This window comes from Mauremys mutica, chromosome 2 (genome assembly GCF_020497125.1).
Source record: "Mauremys mutica isolate MM-2020 ecotype Southern chromosome 2, ASM2049712v1, whole genome shotgun sequence".
Taxonomy (NCBI): domain Eukaryota; kingdom Metazoa; phylum Chordata; order Testudines; family Geoemydidae; genus Mauremys; species Mauremys mutica.
Genome location: NC_059073.1, coordinates 256077992 through 256097270, shown reverse-complemented (window position 1 = coordinate 256097270; position 19279 = coordinate 256077992). Strand labels below are relative to the sequence as shown.

The 19279-nt window shown below is 40.7% G+C and overlaps 1 protein-coding gene across 1 annotated transcript in view; it reads right to left on the bottom strand.

The window, feature by feature from the left end:
* Positions 1-18960, bottom strand: part of LOC123364409 (macrophage mannose receptor 1-like) — an 89194-nt gene extending 70234 nt beyond the window's left edge. Inside the window, exons 1-6 of the mRNA XM_045006532.1 lie at positions 18800-18960; positions 13291-13692; positions 11627-11800; positions 6265-6429; positions 3606-3719; positions 1468-1614 (exon numbers count right to left, since the gene is read on the bottom strand). Of these exons, the coding sequence (XP_044862467.1) occupies positions 1468-1614; positions 3606-3719; positions 6265-6429; positions 11627-11800; positions 13291-13692; positions 18800-18860 (1063 nt within the window). The 5' untranslated portion in view covers positions 18861-18960. The remainder of the gene's footprint in view (positions 1-1467; positions 1615-3605; positions 3720-6264; positions 6430-11626; positions 11801-13290; positions 13693-18799) is intronic.
* Between the last annotated feature and the right edge of the window lie 319 nt (positions 18961-19279).

The window sequence follows — 19279 nt, the reverse complement described above, 5'->3', positions numbered from 1 at the left end:
CAGCCCTGGGGGTAGTCTACTTGCTGCACCCCAAACTCCTCATCCCCAGCCCAACCCCACGTTCCACACCCCATCCTGAATTCCAACCTTGTCCCAGCCCAGAGCCCGCACCCAGCACCCAAACTCCCTTCCAGAGCTTGCACCCCTCCTGCACCCAAACTATCCCAGAACCTGCACCCCAACTCCCTGCCCCAGCCCAGAGCCTGCACCCAGCACCCAAACTACATCCCAGAGCCTTAGGCAAGTGTGGGGGGAAGGCAGGACCTGGACCTGTTCTGAGCACCACCAAAAATTCTACAAACCTACCACCCCGTGTATGCAGGCATATTGTTTTGTATATGTAGATTGCAGCACTGGAACCACTAAAGGTTTGGAAATTCAGGCAAACCATTTTGGTCAGAGTAGTAAAGATATAGACTAGGTTACCAGTAAAGGTCACTGAAAATAAAACCATATGGATTTAAGAGACATCTGGGCATTTTTCTAGAAAGAGAGGGGAATGCTGGGGGGGGAGGGCAGGGACGACAGAAACAATGACAAAGTATAGAGATGGCACAAAGAGATTTTAAGGGAATAGCTTTCAAGCTAAGTGGTATTTTCTTGCCCAGTGCTGCCTTGTGTTTTCACTACATACATTCAACTGGTCCTAGATCTATATGGATGTTTCTTCCTAAGAAACAAAATACTTCTTAAAATACTCTCTCTAAAAAATTCCATTGCCACCCAATACCAAAATGCCTTGGCAAGTTCGTGCTGGTCTACACTGGACATAGCCACGTGCTGGTCTACTATATGGACATAGCCACGTCGCAAAGGGGTTTGAAAAATCCATACCCGAGAGACATAGCTAAGCCGACCTAAGCCCCGGTGTACAGCATCAACCTAGCTACCACCTCTTGGGGAGCTGGATTAACTACAGTGACGGTAGAACCCCTCCCATCAGCATAGATTGGGTCTTTGCTGAAGCACTACAAAGGTGCAGCTGCAGCTGTGTTGCTGTAGCATTTTTAGTATATTCAGTTTTATATTACAAGGTATCAAATGTGATAACAAATAGCAACAGATTCTCTTCAGCAAATGAAAATGTGATGTTTTAGACGATTCCATTGTCCTTTTTCAAAACAAAGACTTTAACCTGTTTCATGTACTGACAATGACATCTCTGGGCCACATCATTCCCCCAAGAACTGTGCACAGAGGGGCCCTTCTGTTTGCTCATGGAAAGGGGAACTCGGCCACTTTCTGCTAGTCCAGGGATTTAGGCCAAGGGAGAAGGCAGATTGTGTGGGTGGGACAGGACTGCCCTGGGGGGTTAGGGGGAGCAGAGGAATCCCACTCACTCTGAGGAGGGATCTTCCTTTACACCATCAGCTGCAGAGTCCTGAGGCTACTCTTACTCTTTCCTCATCTAATTACATAGCATTTAAAATAATTGCCATTACTGATTTATTTTATCGACCAACCTACCTGAAGGAATAATGAAAGACTCTAAAGTGGCATTTCCCCTTTTACAAACGTAGCCAAGTTTCTGATCACATTCCCGGTTTTCCCATTTAGCACCTTTTCCAGGATTCAAGGCTGCACAGATTTTCCCAGGCTCTGGGGAGGGACTTCCTTTGATGAGAAATAGATACAAAACAGAGACTTTCATATAAGCACATCACTATCTAAAGAAAACATTTGTGTGGCCCTTACTCTGTAATGCTTTGTCATTTAATTCCAATACTTTTTTACCAACTTTAATCAGCAGGGGTCCAGTTTAAAAAATGCAGCATCATTTCCCCATCATTCCAGCAACTTTTTCTCTTGTCTGCTTTGATCGGCAATGAAATAATTAACAATGCAGATATTTTAGATAATCATTAGAATTCAGAGTCAACAGTTGATTGAGATGAATGGGGCTGTTCACACTTCTCAGAGCTATTCTTTCAGGGTGTCTGCACACTCCAATTTTGAAGATTTTCTTCACAACTGCAAGGGTTAGGCTCTTGGTTTTTCCCTTTTCAAAAGAAGAATGCACAGACTCTGGAGCACAAGAGGCAGTCCACCAGGCCCAGGGAAAGGACCAGTTCAATGAGATGCAGTGGACTGGCCAAGTCCAGGGTCTGACTATCACTTTAAAGACTTGATAGGTAATTAATTAGCTGACTGCAAAAACTGATGACAATCTGAAAAGTTGCTTGCCAACTTTTCCAAACAAATGACAATAACAGGATATTTGTGCTAGAAGCTGACAAGGAACTTCCAGGAAAGAGGGCGGGGGAAACCCTATAGGAGAAAAGTAGTAAACTGTATAATGATTAAATCACTACAGTAAATTAGAAGAGTTTTCCTGAATCCGCTTTAATATTATTACACTAATCCTGTTTTTCTCTTCAGCCTTTGAACACAAAAGATATATGATCTATACAAGTATATATGAATATAGTTCATATATCACAGCAAAGCAATCCTTTTTAATGTGTAAGAATGCTCAACTGAAATTGTTTTTATGTTATTGCTGCTATTTTATTATTACAGTAATTACTTTATTAGTAATATTTTCATTTATATGATGCACTTTCCTCTCGGATGTGGGTGTCATTATCAAAAATCAAAAGTAAAATAAAAATCAGCAAGTTGATTTAATAAATGAGAAAATTCAACTGAAACTGGTTCTTAGCCTGCACATTCCTGTGAATGGCACAGGCTAGCTCTATATGTTGGCATCTGACCACTTAAGTCTGAGGGTTTTATTTATTTATTTATTTATTTATTTTTACCAGGCTGCTACTGATACACCCACTATATGTGTTTGTAGGAAGTCTTAAGACCATGACCAGTCCCCTTCGTTGGTACAACTCCAACTCAAGTAATGAAAGTCTTCCACCAGCCTATGTGGTGCTGGTATGTAGATTCTTTCTGTGGTGCACTCAGTATATTGCACCCTGTGTAGCCCCTGTACTGGATGTAACTAGCAGGTTCTTGCACTGGCTGTCTGTCCGAAGGGTGATCTTCACTCTTTGGTAATATTTATTCCATTCTCCACTGTTGTACATATCTGACCTCCTGCATAACAAATACTGTAGAATTTCACCCAGTGAACTTAATATTTTTGTGCTGCTTAAAATAAAGTGCTTCATGTCCTATTGATTTGTGTATTTAACTGACCTGGAACATATTAATGCTTAAAAAAGAACGTTCTATTTTCATGCATATGTCCCAAATATTCAAAAAAGGACAAATGTACAAGTAACGACATCTCTAACAAGAATACAGTTCAAAGTTTTCTGTGAAGCACCAGCAGTTCGCTAATTATATCTAAGGTGAGAAATAGGATATGACATATGGGAAATTTAGATGCCATGTGAACAAAACATAAATACCATTGTTCTGGGTTTAGACGCTATGATTTCTATTTTTTATTTTTGAATTAAGTGCAGAATTCTGTTCTTGATAAACACGAGATGAGTTCTGTTGTATGTCCACGTTCAGCTCCTTTTAACACAAGTTAAACAAAGTTCCATGCACATCGGAAGAGTAGAACACTGGAGCTGAAATCCATTACATTGAGCTAAGAGCACAATTTTGCATCTAAATTGTTTACCAGACTGATTTATACTTACCTGGAACCCAGTTTAAGTATCTGAAAGGGCTACCACCACTCCATTGCCATCCACTGTTGAAATTCAAACTGTTAAGACCAAACCAGAGTGAAGAACTCATAGTCCTAGTTAATCCTAGATAACCAAGAGAAAGACAGAAAAGGTCACCATTGGGGTGCAAAGCAACGGCAGATGCTATTCCAGTTTACGGAGTAGTGGCTGCAGAGGGGTTCTGTTGAAGCTTCAAGCCAGCCTGTCATTTGAGGACTCGAATGCCATCCACTCTCATTCATCGCTTAGCACCCTGCACAAAGCATGACTACTCCGAATTTTTACAGGTCAAGTGAGTCTGATTTCAATTTATTTGGCAGTATGGGAAGTTTAAGCAGTGGAGGCACTTACTGTTCATTCTAGCATTAAAGGTATTACTGGTTCCAGCATTCCCAATTTTAAGTACAAAGAATTTTGCTAGACTGAGTAATGCATCTAAAACTGAATGAGCTTTTTAAGTGTGCCTACTGTAAACACATGCACACAAAGATAAGACTAACCACTTTACTCTTGACACTATAAAATGCAAAATTTATGTTAATACTCCATTAGGGTTGCATGGTTTAAATCACAATAGATCAGAAATGCAAAAGTTAATATTCCACCAGCAAATATTAACTCATCCACTTGCACAACCTGCATCATTTTTGGTATTTCATGGCAAACAGTAATAAATTACTGTACATATTTAAAGAGCTTAAAATGTACAAGATATCGTAGCATGCAAAAATACTATTCATATTTTATCAAGAGACATTAAAAATAATCCTTGTGTCTTTCTTCTAGTTAGACTTGCAACTTCTTCTGTTTCACCTGCTTTCAGGTCTGAAACCATTTTCCTGCTACTGATCAAGTTAATATCACCTGTGACAAAGTTCTTCCTCTACCTTTGTGGGTCCTGCGCTTATTGGCGGATTTGCTCACCTCAATGATCTTCCCCACAGTCTGGGTCAACTTCTCCTGTGTCTGATCAGGAGTTGGGAGGTTTGGGGGGAATCCGGGCCCACCCTCTACTCTGGGTTCCAGCCCAGGGCCCTGTGGATTGCAGCTGTCTATAGTGCCTCCTGTAACAGCTGCATGACAGCTACAACTCCCTGGCCTACTTCCCCATGGCCTCCTCCAATCACCTTCTTTATCCTCACCACAGGACCTTTCTCCTGATGTCTGATAACGCTTGTACTCCTCAGTCCTCCAGCTGCAGCACACCCTCTCCCTCTCAGCTCCTTGCGCTTCTTGCTCCCAGCTCCTCACATGCGACTCTCACTGACTAACTGGGAGGCTTTTAACTCGTTCCAGCCAGCCCTTGATTGGCTTCAGGTGGCCCAATCAATGTAGCTATCTCCACGCCCTTCTAGAAAGATCTTAATTGGCCCCAGGTGTCTTGATTAACTTGGAGCAACTGCCATTTGGTTACCATGGTACTAGGGATTTGGTTAGCCTGGGGTTAACATATCCGTTCCTTACTACTTTACTGTAGCCATCTGGCCTTGCCCCATCACACACCATAATCAATTTCCAGATTATGATCACAATCCTGGAAACAGTTATACACATAAGTAACTTCCTGTACTGGTCGTCCCATTGAAGTCAATAGAACTACTCACATGTGTAAGCATTAGCGAGTTTAGAGCCTATTATTCTATAGTTTATCTCTTACTTCTTTTTAAGGCTTTGGAAGGTTACTTGACTGACTACTGAATGTCAAATTTTAACATAGGGCTTAATTGATCTCAGAAAAAACATTGCACTGATATGGGTCACTTATTTCTGCTTTGCTAATAGTATAGGGTCGTGGTGATAGACTATCTAGAACAAAACGTTTGTGTGATAGAATATCTAGAACAAAATGCCTCTGATGCTGTCAATCATGCAATTTAAATATGTGCTAAATCAGCAGTTCTCAAACTGTGGGTCAGGACCCTAAGCGGGTCACGACCCTATTCTATTGGGATTGCCAGGGCTGGCGTTAGACTTGCTGAGGCCTGGGGCTGAAGCCAACGCCCGAGCCCCAGAGCCTTGGGTTTCAGCTTTGGCCCCCCGACCCGGGGCAGCAGGGCTTGGGCAGGCTCAGGCTTTGTTCCCTCCTCCTGAGGTTGAGTTGTCATTTTTGTTGTCAGAAGAGGGTTGCAGAGCAATTAAGTTTGAGAACCCCTGTGCTAGATGATACGATGCAAGACTGTTCATATTCTGTAATCTAAAAGAAACAGTGCTTGAATGTACCAGTATGGTGCTGCAATCTGACAAGGTTCAGCAAGTCAAGAACTTAATGTGTCAGGAAACCCTGGAGGTCCCACCTATGCCATGATTTCTGTGTTCGACGGGATTTTTAACTCGAAAATAAAAGCTTAAGGGAAAATATGCTATAAACATTATTAGTTATAGTTATTAGAAAAAATAATTATTTTCTAAGCTTAAAAAATGGAAGACACTTACAGCACAGGCAAGTTTGTCATCTGACTATTGTAACATGATCAAAATATTTTCTTACTTACCTCACAGTATTATGAGAATGAATTAACATGCATAAAGTACTTGGAAGATATAATGTGCTATACAAGTGTTATAGTTGCAATGTACAGAATTAAAAAAACCTGCTACATTTGCAGTAGTAATCATCTGATTTCTCTACCTGCCAGGTATGTTTGCTCATGCAACTCTGTGATACTTAATAATTCCGCATTCTGTTGCTGACAGCTTTTCCTTGCCTGGTGCCACATTAGGGCTGATTGAGAGTTTATCTGGTAGTGGACTCCTGTCAGTGGATCTGTATACCACAGAGTATCAATGCCTGTAACTGTAGAGATAAGTAAGATATGTTATTGTTGGTTTCTATGAGTGACCCAAATGAAACATAGAATAAATTATGGAGACTAAGTGTACAAACACCACTGCTGTAGTACAGGGGCAGATCTAAAATGATCTGAGGATCACAGGTGTATATATATATATATATATATATATATATTCCACAGCTAAGCCAGGACAGTAGAGTTGACTGAACTACTCATTACATATAATAGGCTAGACTCTCAGCCAATTACTCAAGTAGTGTAAAGCCCTTGCCTAGGCTTGAACGTGACCAGCTAAAAACATGCTAAAGGAGTTAGCCTGCATCTACATGAGGGAAAAGATTGAGTTTACATGGGGCTTAACCAGCAGGGGTTAGCTAAGTGAGCGTCAACTCAACCTCAAGTCAAGACAAAGTCTCTGGATGACGGGACAGAGCAGAGTCTAATGACCCATATCACCTAACTACTTCTAATTTTCTCACACTGAATCTTCTTTTCAGTAATAAAATATGAGCCTTACACTGAGCTAAAATTCTTGCCTCAAAGAGTTGAAACTTGTATATTTGCTGATGATGGGAAAAGAGAAAGTGTCCGAAGAGCTGAAATTCCTGCAGCATAAATCAGACGCTCTCTGTTTGCAAGCTGTGAAACAGTTGAGAGAACGGGTTCTTTTCCTTTTCCTATTCTCAGAAGAGCTCAGAAAACTTTAGTGTGTGAATCAGAAAAAGCATTACAATAAACAATACTCAAGACAAAGGAGATATATGTTAAGTGTCAGTAGGTCAGTACCCAGTTCCACGTTTTCCCTGTACTGGAGCTGATAGCCTACAGATAACATAAAATGCTTCATTTCAAATTAGCCTGACACACTAGAAACAAAAATATATGTTGCAATATACATTTTCCTGGAAAATGACAAATTTTAATATCAGTATCTAAAAACAAGACCATGTCCAAGATGTTTTATGAATACAGGAAGGAATAATCTCTTTGGTATAATATGTTCTGTTTAAAAAAGCACCCTGAACTGGGGCACAGAGAGTATTGACTTGAGGTAACATGGAGATAATTGATGTTACTATTTATTTTTTTTCCAAAAAATATATGTTTGACCCGATAAGAAGCATTTAAAAAATTTTTTAGATGCATTAATATGCTCTGGCCTGTTGGCAGCTACTTTTCTATAAGACAATTACCACAGTGTCAAGATAAACCCTTTATTATGAACAGAAAATATGTACAGAAATCAGGTCACAAACTTCCTACTGCCCTGTGTAGCTACTTTCTTTGTTTCTGCTCCCAACAGGAACTGTGTCGTGGGAAACCAAAGACTGCATTTAGAGAGTACAGGAAGCGTGTCCTCTCTACTTTTCCTGGAGGACTTATCAATAGCACAAACTGTCACCACAAGATTGCAAGTTCAACTCCGGCCCGTATCAGTAATAGTAGTAAAAAATTCACCATCTACCAGCTGCTCAGGAGTCTATAGAAAGGAAGCCGGTGGTCTCAGTCCACTTCCCAGTATACAGGTGCTACCACTCTCAAAACTACCACTACAACTGACACTTTTGTTAGCATGCTTACTAGAGACACACCATGGGCAGCATCACTACATGAGGAAATTGAGAGACAATTCTGCTACACGGCCAATAAATTTGACTTATATCTATAAATCTCTCATATTCAGGAAGAAACTCAGCTATTTTTATATATGGGATTCACATATGTGGCTAAACACAATGCTGTCTCAGGTAGAAAAGAAAACAAGAAAAGGTCTGAAGTGTCCTAAAATCTTCCTTCTACTTATCTCCTAGCTCTCTTCCCTTGAAGTGCTCTTCCCTCTCCTCTCACTGAGAGAACCCAAGATCCAGATAAATGTATCAGGTCCCTCTGACTGTTTATAAACAATATCATATGACTTGAGCGACCAGTTATACATCGTGAGTTTCAAATCACAAATACACTTGCAATGAACTGTTCATGAGCAATCCATAGACTAACCATATGTTTGCAGTAAACAGCTGAAGAATTGCCAACAGTGAAAAAATCTGTAATAGTGGTAGGTATTTCACTGACTGACAATTTGTGAGTGGATCCAGAGATGTCTAAATTCACAAAATTAATTGCTTATTGTTAATTGTTCAGCCAGCTCCACTCATGACATTACACCATATAACAAGACTCCTTCTCGAGCCCCATTGCGTGAGGTGCTCTCTGGCTCTGCCACATAATGTCTTATCTAACCTCAATTTTAAGGTCCTTGGGGCAGAGATTGTCTTTTATCTATCTATAAAAAGTCACACACACACACACACACACACACACACACACACACGCACACACACAAGTCTGAAATAGCAACAAGCTTGCCCTGTTCCCTCCTGTTGTTGTCTCCATTGCTGTCAAGCCAGTATCTTTTTTTATGAGCACTAAATTTACATGCAAAAATATAACCGTTTAGTTGTTTGCACTGAATACATTCAATTTATACAGCTGCTCAGGGCAGTTTAATACAGAGCCCTTTCTTATTTGAGTACATTGTCCCATAATTAAAAAGCTCTGTTGTGATACTATTATTATTTAGCTTTTAGATATAATTAAGCCTGCCATGAACACCACCTTTTTTGATACCCAACATCATCAATTTACAGTCCACTATGGCTTTGGGGCATTTTAGAAAAAATCTGTCAAAACTATTTTCTGTCAAAGCCTATTCTGGATGAAAAAAAAAAATCAAATCAATTTTGTTACAAAGTAATTAATACAACTCAAAGAAATTGTTAGGCAAGAGCATCCCTACCCATAGGATTGAAATAGGCTCAAATATAAACTCTAGATCCAAACACTACGCAATAACAGAGAGAGAGTTCAAAACTGGATCTGAATATGAATTCTGCAGCTCAGGCCTGTCTTTATTTAAAACATGCCACACAAATAAACATCATATTTAATTGCTAGTACTGACGAACCAGGAAGGAAACATGAAGGCAATCAACATAATGCAGTTCTTTGCAAAAACAATCATCTGAATGAATTTTCGTGAATGATGTCAAAGAACCAAATACAGTTTTAACAATTTCAAGATACTGCCTCATCTATTTATTTAGAGCATGCTAGACAGTTAACACATACTAAAGTGAGTCCTGCTCTGTGTGACATCTTTATGGGATTAAGGTTCACAATGTTATTGGTACTGAATTTAAGAGAGCTGCTACTGACATGGAGGAAAAAATAATTTCAAATATTATTTCTTCTGAAAGGCAATGTGAGGAAATTATGCAAGGCAGGCAAAAGGAGGCACAGTGTGCTTTAAAGAATGAAGGAACGGTTACCTATAACTGCTGTGGTTTTCTCAAAGAGTCTTAGCTTTATTATGGTAACACTGCCATGATGCTTCAAATGAGACTGAGATGAGGCTTTCATTTCTAAACCCCTCATTCCTAATCCGTCTGAAATAATGATTCTAGTTGTAGTCTGTCATCAAGGCAGAATAAATAGCCCACAGTTTTCCCAACATCACACACAGGTGTTTCTCTTGGCTCTGGCTACAGTCAGCTAGCACTCTACTGATAGGACACAAAAAGGAAAAAGGGCCCTCAGCACTGGGCCAAAAGTAGGAAGAGCACCCTCACAGTGGAAAGAAGGCAGACCAGAGGAGCAAGAACTCAGTAAATCTAGTCAGGGGTCGGCAACCGGTGGCTCGCAGCTCGCCAGGGTAAGCACTCTGGCGGGCCGGCCCGGTTTGTTTATCTGCCGCGTCAGCAAGTTCGGCCGATCGCGGCTCCCACTGGCCGCGGTTCGCAATCCCAGGCCAATGCAGGAGGCAGGAAGCGGCGCGAGCCGAGGGATGTTCTGGCCGCGGCTTCCTGCCTCCCGCATTGGCCTGGGACCGCGAACCGCGGCCAGTGGGAGCCGCGATCAGCCGAACTTGCCGACGCGGCAGATAAACAAACCGGGCCGGCCCGCCAGGGTGCTTACCCTGGCGAGCCGCGAGCCACCGGTTGCCGACCCCGATCTAGCTGATTTCATGAGTGGGAGTAGCTTGTACCTACTGATCTTTCAGGGTCTCTCAAGTTTATAAAGGCCTTCTAAAGACTATGGACCTTTTGGACAAGTCCTGTAGAAATTACCAAGTTTGAAATCAGTAGGGTTCGATAACAACTAAATAGGGATCTATGGAAATTCCTCCAGAATCCTATAAAGCATGATATCCCTCTAATGGGTTTTTGAATCATCCTGTAGAAGATATAATGTTCCTCACTTGGTTCTCTCTCCAAAAGATCCACTTCTGAAATCCAGCTTGGCAATTTGGAATTACTTTTTAAAATCTACTTACGTATTTATTACCTGTTTTTATCATAGTTAAAGATGAAAGGGCATTTTCTTTTAAACTGCTCTTTTCAGTGACTCTTTTGAAACAATTACCAATTAACATTTGAGATAATAAAAATGAGAAATTTTCACAGCACAGAGATGATTTTTTTTAAAATGTTTGAAGAAACTTCAGCCTTTTTTAAAAAAATGTCAGTAATTCAATGTAAGTGTGTTGTTCTGATTAAATAAATACATTTTATCTTATGCTTTTTATTTTAAATAAAAAACTAAGGTTTTTACTTGCACTAAAGTCAGGAAATTTAGAGTGAAGCTTCCTTATTTTAACTGTGATTATGCATTGCAATTGACTTTTTCCTTACAGGATCACAAAACACTGGGCAATCTGACATATTATTGTATTTGAGTAATAATACACTTCAGTATAATACACTGAATAGAAGTTTTCTGCAAAACTCTGTGCACCATTTTAGGTTTAAATCACATTTTTTTCTATAACAACAAGACAACACCCTACCTTCTAATTCTGCTGCACAAAATTATGCAGATACCCTTTTGTATGCTTGAGTACAGGATCTGTGTTCAACTGCCCTATTATATGAGCAAATCTGATAACTACAGGCTCAAATACATGCTTTCATAATTTGCATGGGTGTAGTTGGAGGCAGTACTTTTTTACAACTGGGTCCTAGGTACATATATGTCGTATTTAATAAGCTTCCCTAGAAAGGACATCAAGGCTGTGGAAAATGTACAAAACTCAAATTTTGTATTGTACAGTAAAGATATTAAAATGAGTGACACGTCTGCACTATTAGTTTGCTAAATAATATGCAGTGTCATAAAGTCTTAAAAACATACAAAACTTACATTTCAGTGGACAAAATCCATATTTTTTGTCTGCATCGAAGTCTGCAGTTGTTCCACACCAGAGCCAGCCATCTGACCTACCATCATCTGTACACTCAGCATACCATTTTTTATTAAACTTGAATGGGAATACGCAGGGTGCTCCATTGGCATTTCCCAACAATGTAAACATACCTAAGGAGATAGAATAATAAAAAAACATATGAAATATGGAATCCACGTCTGCCCAAGTTTGTGGTTATAATGTGGTAGACAGAACTTCGTGCCATAGGATGTAATCTGTGCAAGTACTGAGTTGCCAATAATACCACATTCTATTTCCTTATTCTCAAACTTCCTGTCCCCTTTTCTATGATGAAATTCAGTTCAACAAGTTCTCAGTGTCAATAAAAACTAAAAATGTTCATTAAACAGAATTAACCAAGCATTCCTATCTTAAAATTTCAGAGTACAATATTAATAAGTATACAAAAAGTCAGTAGGGCTGAGGCATTACCACCAGTTAAGAATATCATTGCTGTACTTCTGTAACACAAAATACATTTGTTCTATGAACCAATTCAGTTATTGACTATAGTAGTTGGGGAGAATACATGCATTGGAAGGGCATATATGTAACAATGGCCCAAATTCTGTTATCCTTAGATAAAATTCCCATTCATTTCTGAAGGAGTTTTGCCTGGTAAGGACTGCAGGATTTGGCTTACTAAACTAAATGAATACTGGTGGGTGTGTGGTTTGCACACAGCCCTGTGTTGGGGGAGGTACAGGGCAGCATTATCCATGGGGGAGTACTGGGAGAGACTGTTTCTCAGGAAGTATAATCTGTCCCAGAGCATCCTGGTGTACACTTGAGATAGCAATGGTCAAGTGCATAGGGATGGTGAGGCCATAACCTTAGCTCCTTCCTGCCTGCTTTCAAGCAACGTGCTCCCTTGGGCTTTAATTCTGCCCCTGGCTTACGGAGTGCTACTGCAATCAGCCAGCCCTGGGGCAGACTGTGAAAGGGCAGCTTCTTACATGCCTCCTTCCTGTGTGTTCATCAGAAACTGATCAGAGTCTGACCCATAATAATTCATGTGTTAAAAAAAAATCCTAAAGAAGCAGCCACAATTATTTTATATATTTATATCAACAAAAACATTGTACAATTAAATCCATTAAAATATCCAGTTAATTTACATATTCCACAAACATCAGCTCTGGGAACTGCCTCAAGTAATGAGCCAGTAATTTTCAGTGTCCAGGAGCTGAACAGATGAACAGTTACACAAACTCCAAGGTAAACACAGCATATTTCTATATTTATTTCCAAAGAGGGAATGTCTACATAACAGTGACTAAGTTTGCATTCTCAGTGTTTCTGAACAGGCTCCTATACACGTACAAATAACAGCAGCATTATATACTGTATTTATAGTGTTATATTCTTGTCTTGTGTAATCAGTGCTACTATTCAACAGAATTGCTTTTTTGAAGGTCAGTTCACTAATAGAGCCCAATTCTGTAATAAATCGACCCTTCTCAAAACTCCTGTTGATTTCATTGGGAGTTCTGCTCACTGAACAGTTACAAGACTAAGAAAATTAATAGGCATCAAAATGTTCAAATAGTTACACTAAGAATTTAGTTCAGAATGAAGAGATTAATTTTCAGAGCATTACCTTCATAGAACCGGGAGCACAAATCATCTGTGGTTCCATAGATCTTCCACTTACTCCATACTCCTGATCCCTTGTAGAGCATAATATTCTTTTCCTGTCTGTTGCCATAGTTGAAAAATAAATCTTCGCCTTGGATTGCAAAAAGGGTCTCATTTCTGCATTCCCATTTTTGGAGTTCACTTGCCTTATCACATGGATACAAAGTGATCGGAACCCAGTCTTTCTTTGATGGTACTCCTAAGCATAACTTCAATGATACACTCATCAGCTGGTGTTCAGAGACCCACCTGAATTTTTGAGACTCATTGTCCTGGTTGCAATTCGCAGTTGTAACTGAACTAGAACTCTGAACTTCTACACAGCGCTTGTGGTCTTCATTGTATATTAAAAATAGTTTGGTATCTGTAAAACAAAACAAAAAAAGAACAATAATATTGCATGGGGATGATTTTAGTTAGATGTAAGGGTTTGTTGACTCAAGCAAGGGCCTTTTGATGCTTGACTGTTGGTTAAGTCCTACCTACTGTTCAGTTAAACTAGGAATGATTCTCTACTGCCCTGCACCTTAAGTGGTCATTTCCCCTATTCAATGTGTGCACAAAATGCTACTAATTCTGATTTTACACATTTTGCATATGTGTAAATGACAATGCAAAAGATGCAAGGCAGTGGAGAATTAGACCCCAAGACCTAAATCAGCAGTCAAGCTGGAAGAGGGAAAAAATAAAAAAATAAAAAGCTGAGATCACAGGAATCATTAAAAGCCATGCACCAGCCATGCACCAGCCATGCATAGCTCTTCAAAATATGATTGTGCGCAACCTTTGGGCTCCCTGAGGTTGCTCCCATTCAGTGGGGTTTGAAAGTACTCATGGACTCCACGGCCCAGGCTTCCCTTTGGGTGGGTGAGGCTGATGCCCTGACAATCTTTGCTAAAGTCCCTGGGCTTCCTTCTTTAATGGGAGTGGGAGGAGTGGTTGTACCTGCCAAATATCTGCCACTCATGGTGCCCAAATGATGGTGTCCAGTAAACTGTGCAGATCTGTGATTCCCTCCCCACCCCCCCACACACACCCTCCTTTCCCACATGCTTTTGCACAGAATGAAATAGCTAACAGTGTTGACATTTTAACTATCACCACAGGGTACCATCATTAACACCTCCCTGAGCTATTGTTCCAGAATTTATTACAATTTTTTTTTAAAATGGGTGGAAATTGGTGAAAAAATATTAACTTCACAGTTTTATGGGTAATATCATGCTCTTCTCCTGTTTTTTTTCAATGATCAAAAAAATCCCTGATGTTCTGAAACACAGTCAGATGCGGTTTTTCATTTCCAACCCATTTTAGCTCAAAAAGTAGTTAAAGGACTTTTATTTGCTTTGACTGCTGAGAACTATCCAAGCTAGCTATAAAGCCAGTAATGTGTATGTGGAGGGCATGAGATTGACAGTAGCAGCACTCGACTTGTTCTGTACTTCTGACCTGCTCTGGAAGGAGAGATGGCAGCTTGGGAACCTGGGCCATTCAGGTTACTGAGCTGCTGCCACTCTTCCAGAGTGGGACTGGAGGTAGAAGAAGAGGAGGAAACAGCATAAGGAGATGGCACCCTTGCCTCCTGCACCTCTTCCCTCCCTGCTCCAGAAGGAGAGATGGCAGTTACCAGATAGGGAGCTGGGTCAGGGAGTTCCAGCACTTCCAAAATGTGGGTGAAGATTGGTTAAAGTAACCAAACAAAGAAACAAATAACAGCTTTTTTAAAACCTGGGAAATTTTCACTAGAAATCAGTAAAAATGAAAACAAAGGGCCTTATGCATAGGTTCACACTCTGTTCGCATTTTCAAGGTTTCCTCCACAGCCATAACAGTTAAAATTTTCTTCTCCTTCCCTCCCCCACCCTGTGCTTTACATTACATCTAAATCTATCATGGAGACCCGTAGACTATATCCTGCTGGGCAGCTCTGGCCCACAGCTCAAGAGTTTGTCACCCTTGATCCATTGAACATGAATTTTAAAATGGTACTGTCCTGTTTAACAGTTCAGTCTGATGGCTAGTGACATAACTCAAAGCTGGTACAGTACTTAAAATGCCCTTTCAGATATGCAGAAAGAAAGAGACACATTAATTTTTCATGACTTAAGGCATTCAGGGTAATTGGTAATTATTGAATAAAATAATTGTAAAGAAAATTAATTACACAAGTTGCAAATACTTTGGGCGGGTGCCAGGTTAGCTCCAAAATATATTGTATTGTATTTTTTGTTGAGACTCCAAGAGGTAAGTGATGATACTCTTCTGAGGCAGGATAACCCAGGGATGAATAACCTGCTGTTTCAATGAAAAAGCTGACCCGGATTTATCTCATCCATTCTTTGGTTTCCTTTTCTTGTCCTCTGGCTTCCAACTCGTTAGGAAGCCCCATAAAACTGATGAGCACTGGAGACAAACGGCTGCCTTTTGCCAATTAGTTATACTTCCAGACAATGCAAGGAAATGTGTAAGTATCATCGCTAGTGATAAATTATTTTATTATGCTTTTGTATTAGCAGCTAACCCAGTGTTATTGTAAAGTATATATGCAATGTTTACAATTGAAACACCTCTCTTCTTTTCCTGAATCCTTATTTGAAATCACTAGTCATTCCTCTGGAATGGTGGCTGAAGCATGAAGGGACATATGGCATCTGGCATGTAAATGTCTTGTGGCACCGGCTACAACAGTGCCATGTGAACACCTGTTCTCACTATCAGGTGACATTGTAAACAAGAAGCGGGCAGCATTATCTCCTGCAAATTGTAACCAAACTCTGAGCAATTGGCTGACGTAGGACTGAGTGGACTTGCAGTCTCTAAAATTTTACATTGTTTTATTTTTGAATGCGGGTTTTTTTGTACCTTATTCTACATTTGTAAGTTCAACTTTCATGATAAAGACATTGCACTTTAGTACTTGCATTAGGTGAATTGAAAAATACTATTTCTTTTGGGTTTTTTACAGTGCAAATACTTGTAATAAAAAATAAATATAAAATGAGCACTGGACACTTTGTATTCTGTGTTGTAATTGAAATCAATATATTTGAAAATGTAGAAAACATCCAAAATATTTAAATAAATGATATTCTATTATTAACAGTGTGATTAATCACACGATTAATCGTGATTAATTTTTTTAATCGCTTGACAGCCCTACTATTTAAATAAGGCTGTACTGTAGTAGTTCTCAAACTGGATAGGCCCAAGCAGCCAATGGGTCAGTGAAGACTTTGTAGGGGCATTAAGGGACTGGATGCAACCTGCCTAGATTTTCAGTGTTAAAGATTGTAGTAGGAAGAGAGCCTAAGACATAAGCCCTTGAATCAGAGGCCTGGTGTAAGGCAGGACCTGCTCACAGAATCTGGCAAGAACAGGGCTGATATTTCAGAAATACACATTCCTAAGAAGTGCTAAGCACAGAGTGCTCACGCAAACACATCCCGATATCAAGTGGTACCAGAACATCCCAATATCAAGGATGGTACAAAAACATTCACCAAGGATAACAGGAACACACTGACTCCTCCTAAAAGATAAGGTCAGAATGCAATAGAGATGTGTTGATCGAACCATCATGTACGAGGTAACTAGCCATGTCAGGGGGCAATAACTAACTATGTCAGAGGCGCAGTACTAACTTGTTTGTATCGGGGTATAAAGATGTATCTCAGAGGGAGTATCTTTGTCTGGCCTAAAGAGGAATGGAAAGTCCCGCCATTCACTGAGCTGGTCCATTGTTACTGGCTTACATATATTAGTGGTCAGGTAGAGTCTGCAGGATACAAGCACCATGCTTCATCCACAATAAACCTGGCTTGGTGCCTTCATCCCTTAACAGATCATGTGGTCATTGGGTAGTTCGCTCAAGGTATGCCATGCCAGCTGTCTGTGCAAGGCTGGGGTGGTGCACAGAGGGAACAGACATATGCAGCCAAACATATATCAACATCTAACCACAAATATATTAATTTACACAAAACTGTGATCATTCACAGAGTGGTGGGAGGCTTACACAAAATAGGGTTCCTCCGCTTTTGAAAGTTGGAGGACCTCTGGTCCTCTGTTGTTACCTCTGAATCCCCTTTTTGTGTGTGTTTTGAGTTGTGCTGCTAATAACCCTGGTAGATATAGCCAGGTTTTAAAAAACAAAAACAGCATCAAACTCCCCCACCCCACCCCAAATCCACCTGCTGAAAAATATCCAGCCAGCTAAGTCAGAGATCACCACATATCCCTACAGCACATTATTTAGGCACGAATCCCCTCTGTGGTGTGATTCAGGGGTAAGTCTAGATTCTACCACTGAACAAAGTCGGGTAAGCAACTTGGGGCACTCAGAGCCCAATTCTGACCTTTCTGACCCAGTATAAATCAGCAGTAACGCCACTGACTTCCGTAAAGTTACACCAGTATAAAACTAGTGCAACTGATATCAGAATTAGGCCCACAATGTTTAGTGTCACATCCCACAGAGGTCACAGATCTAGTCAAAGAAGTGGCTTGCTAATGGAAATCAGAATTGTGCTTTGCTGGTGAGAGGCACAGGCACGTAGCTGCTTGATCTATCTGAAGCCATTCAAATACTTAACTTGGCACAGACTGGAAAAGAAGGGACTCTGCTTCTGTGTTACTGAGAGACTGGGATAGAAAGAACAACTCTAGAGGTAGGAAAATAAAGGAAATATTTTAGCCAATGCATAGGGTGTGAGAGAGGAGCTTCTTCAGTGAAAAACAGGTCAGAGAGCAGAGGATATAGGTGCCTTGAAGTTGTGACTCCACCTGCTGGGCTAAAAGTTACAAGGTGCTAGGCCCAAATCTCTCAGAAATCCAGAGGCATTTCCTCCTGGGTCCCTCAGTGCTGTGGAGACAGGAGTGCAGCTAGATAGAGCACCAAGAGAGGAAAGAGAAGGGGGGCAGATGCTCAAGAGGGCAGAACAGGAGAAGCAGCTGAGGGAGGAGCTTGTAGAGACAGCAGGGCATTTTGGGGGGGATAATGGAGAAGGGCATAGGAGAGGGGTCTCCAGAACTCCAAAATAAGCTATTGTTTTATTGCTTTAGAAGCAGCAAAGCACTGGCAGCAGAGCTGTGTACATGACTTGCAACTAATGGCTCCTCTGAATAGGAAGGGGCATATTATACTGTCCACACTCCAGCAGGGTCACAACTGCTTCTAACTGTTCCCCCATCAGGAGCCTTTTCAAGAGTCTCTGTCTCTGCCCCTTCACCCAGCTCTGCTCCTGCTCATCACTGCCGTGCGTGTCAATCCTCTCGTTAACCTGACAGAGGATTCCACAGATCACAGCGAGAGGGGCAAACATTTCTACCACATTAGTTTAAAATGTGTACATCAAGGCTGATAAATAGAGAACGATCGGCCTCTGCAACACAAAGTGTGTCTTAACGCATGAGAACAGATGCACTTTCACACCAACATAAACATTCACAGCACAGACAGAGCAGACACTTACCCAGCAGCTGAAAGGCACTCTGAATGAGAGAGAGAAAAACCAGGAGCAGGGAGAGAGTCATCACAAATGTTTGATTATTTTCTTCCCCGCCACCAAAATGAAAGATGAAGAACTGTGATCAGTTTCTATCATGAGGATATTTCTGAAGTGAGCCAGGTAGCAGGTCCTCAGCACTTGTGAAGGGCTGATGGATCAGGGGAAAGCTCTGTGCTCTAAATGATAAGGAAATATCCTGTCACATGGGGTGTTTTGAAATAACAGGAATTCACAGTTCAAACTTTGCTTTCCTAAGCTAATTTCTCTGCTGAGGGAAGAGTCTCCAACAGAAAGGCAGGTGATTAAGTGATGACAGATGAGGGCAGTTTTTCAGGGACTTTGTTAGTGATTTTCCAAGTAAATCAGCCCTCAAAAGAGGATACTGGTGAGCGTGAAGTATCCAACCAGCAGTGAAAGAGCAGATTTCCCCCTCTGCCTTCACAG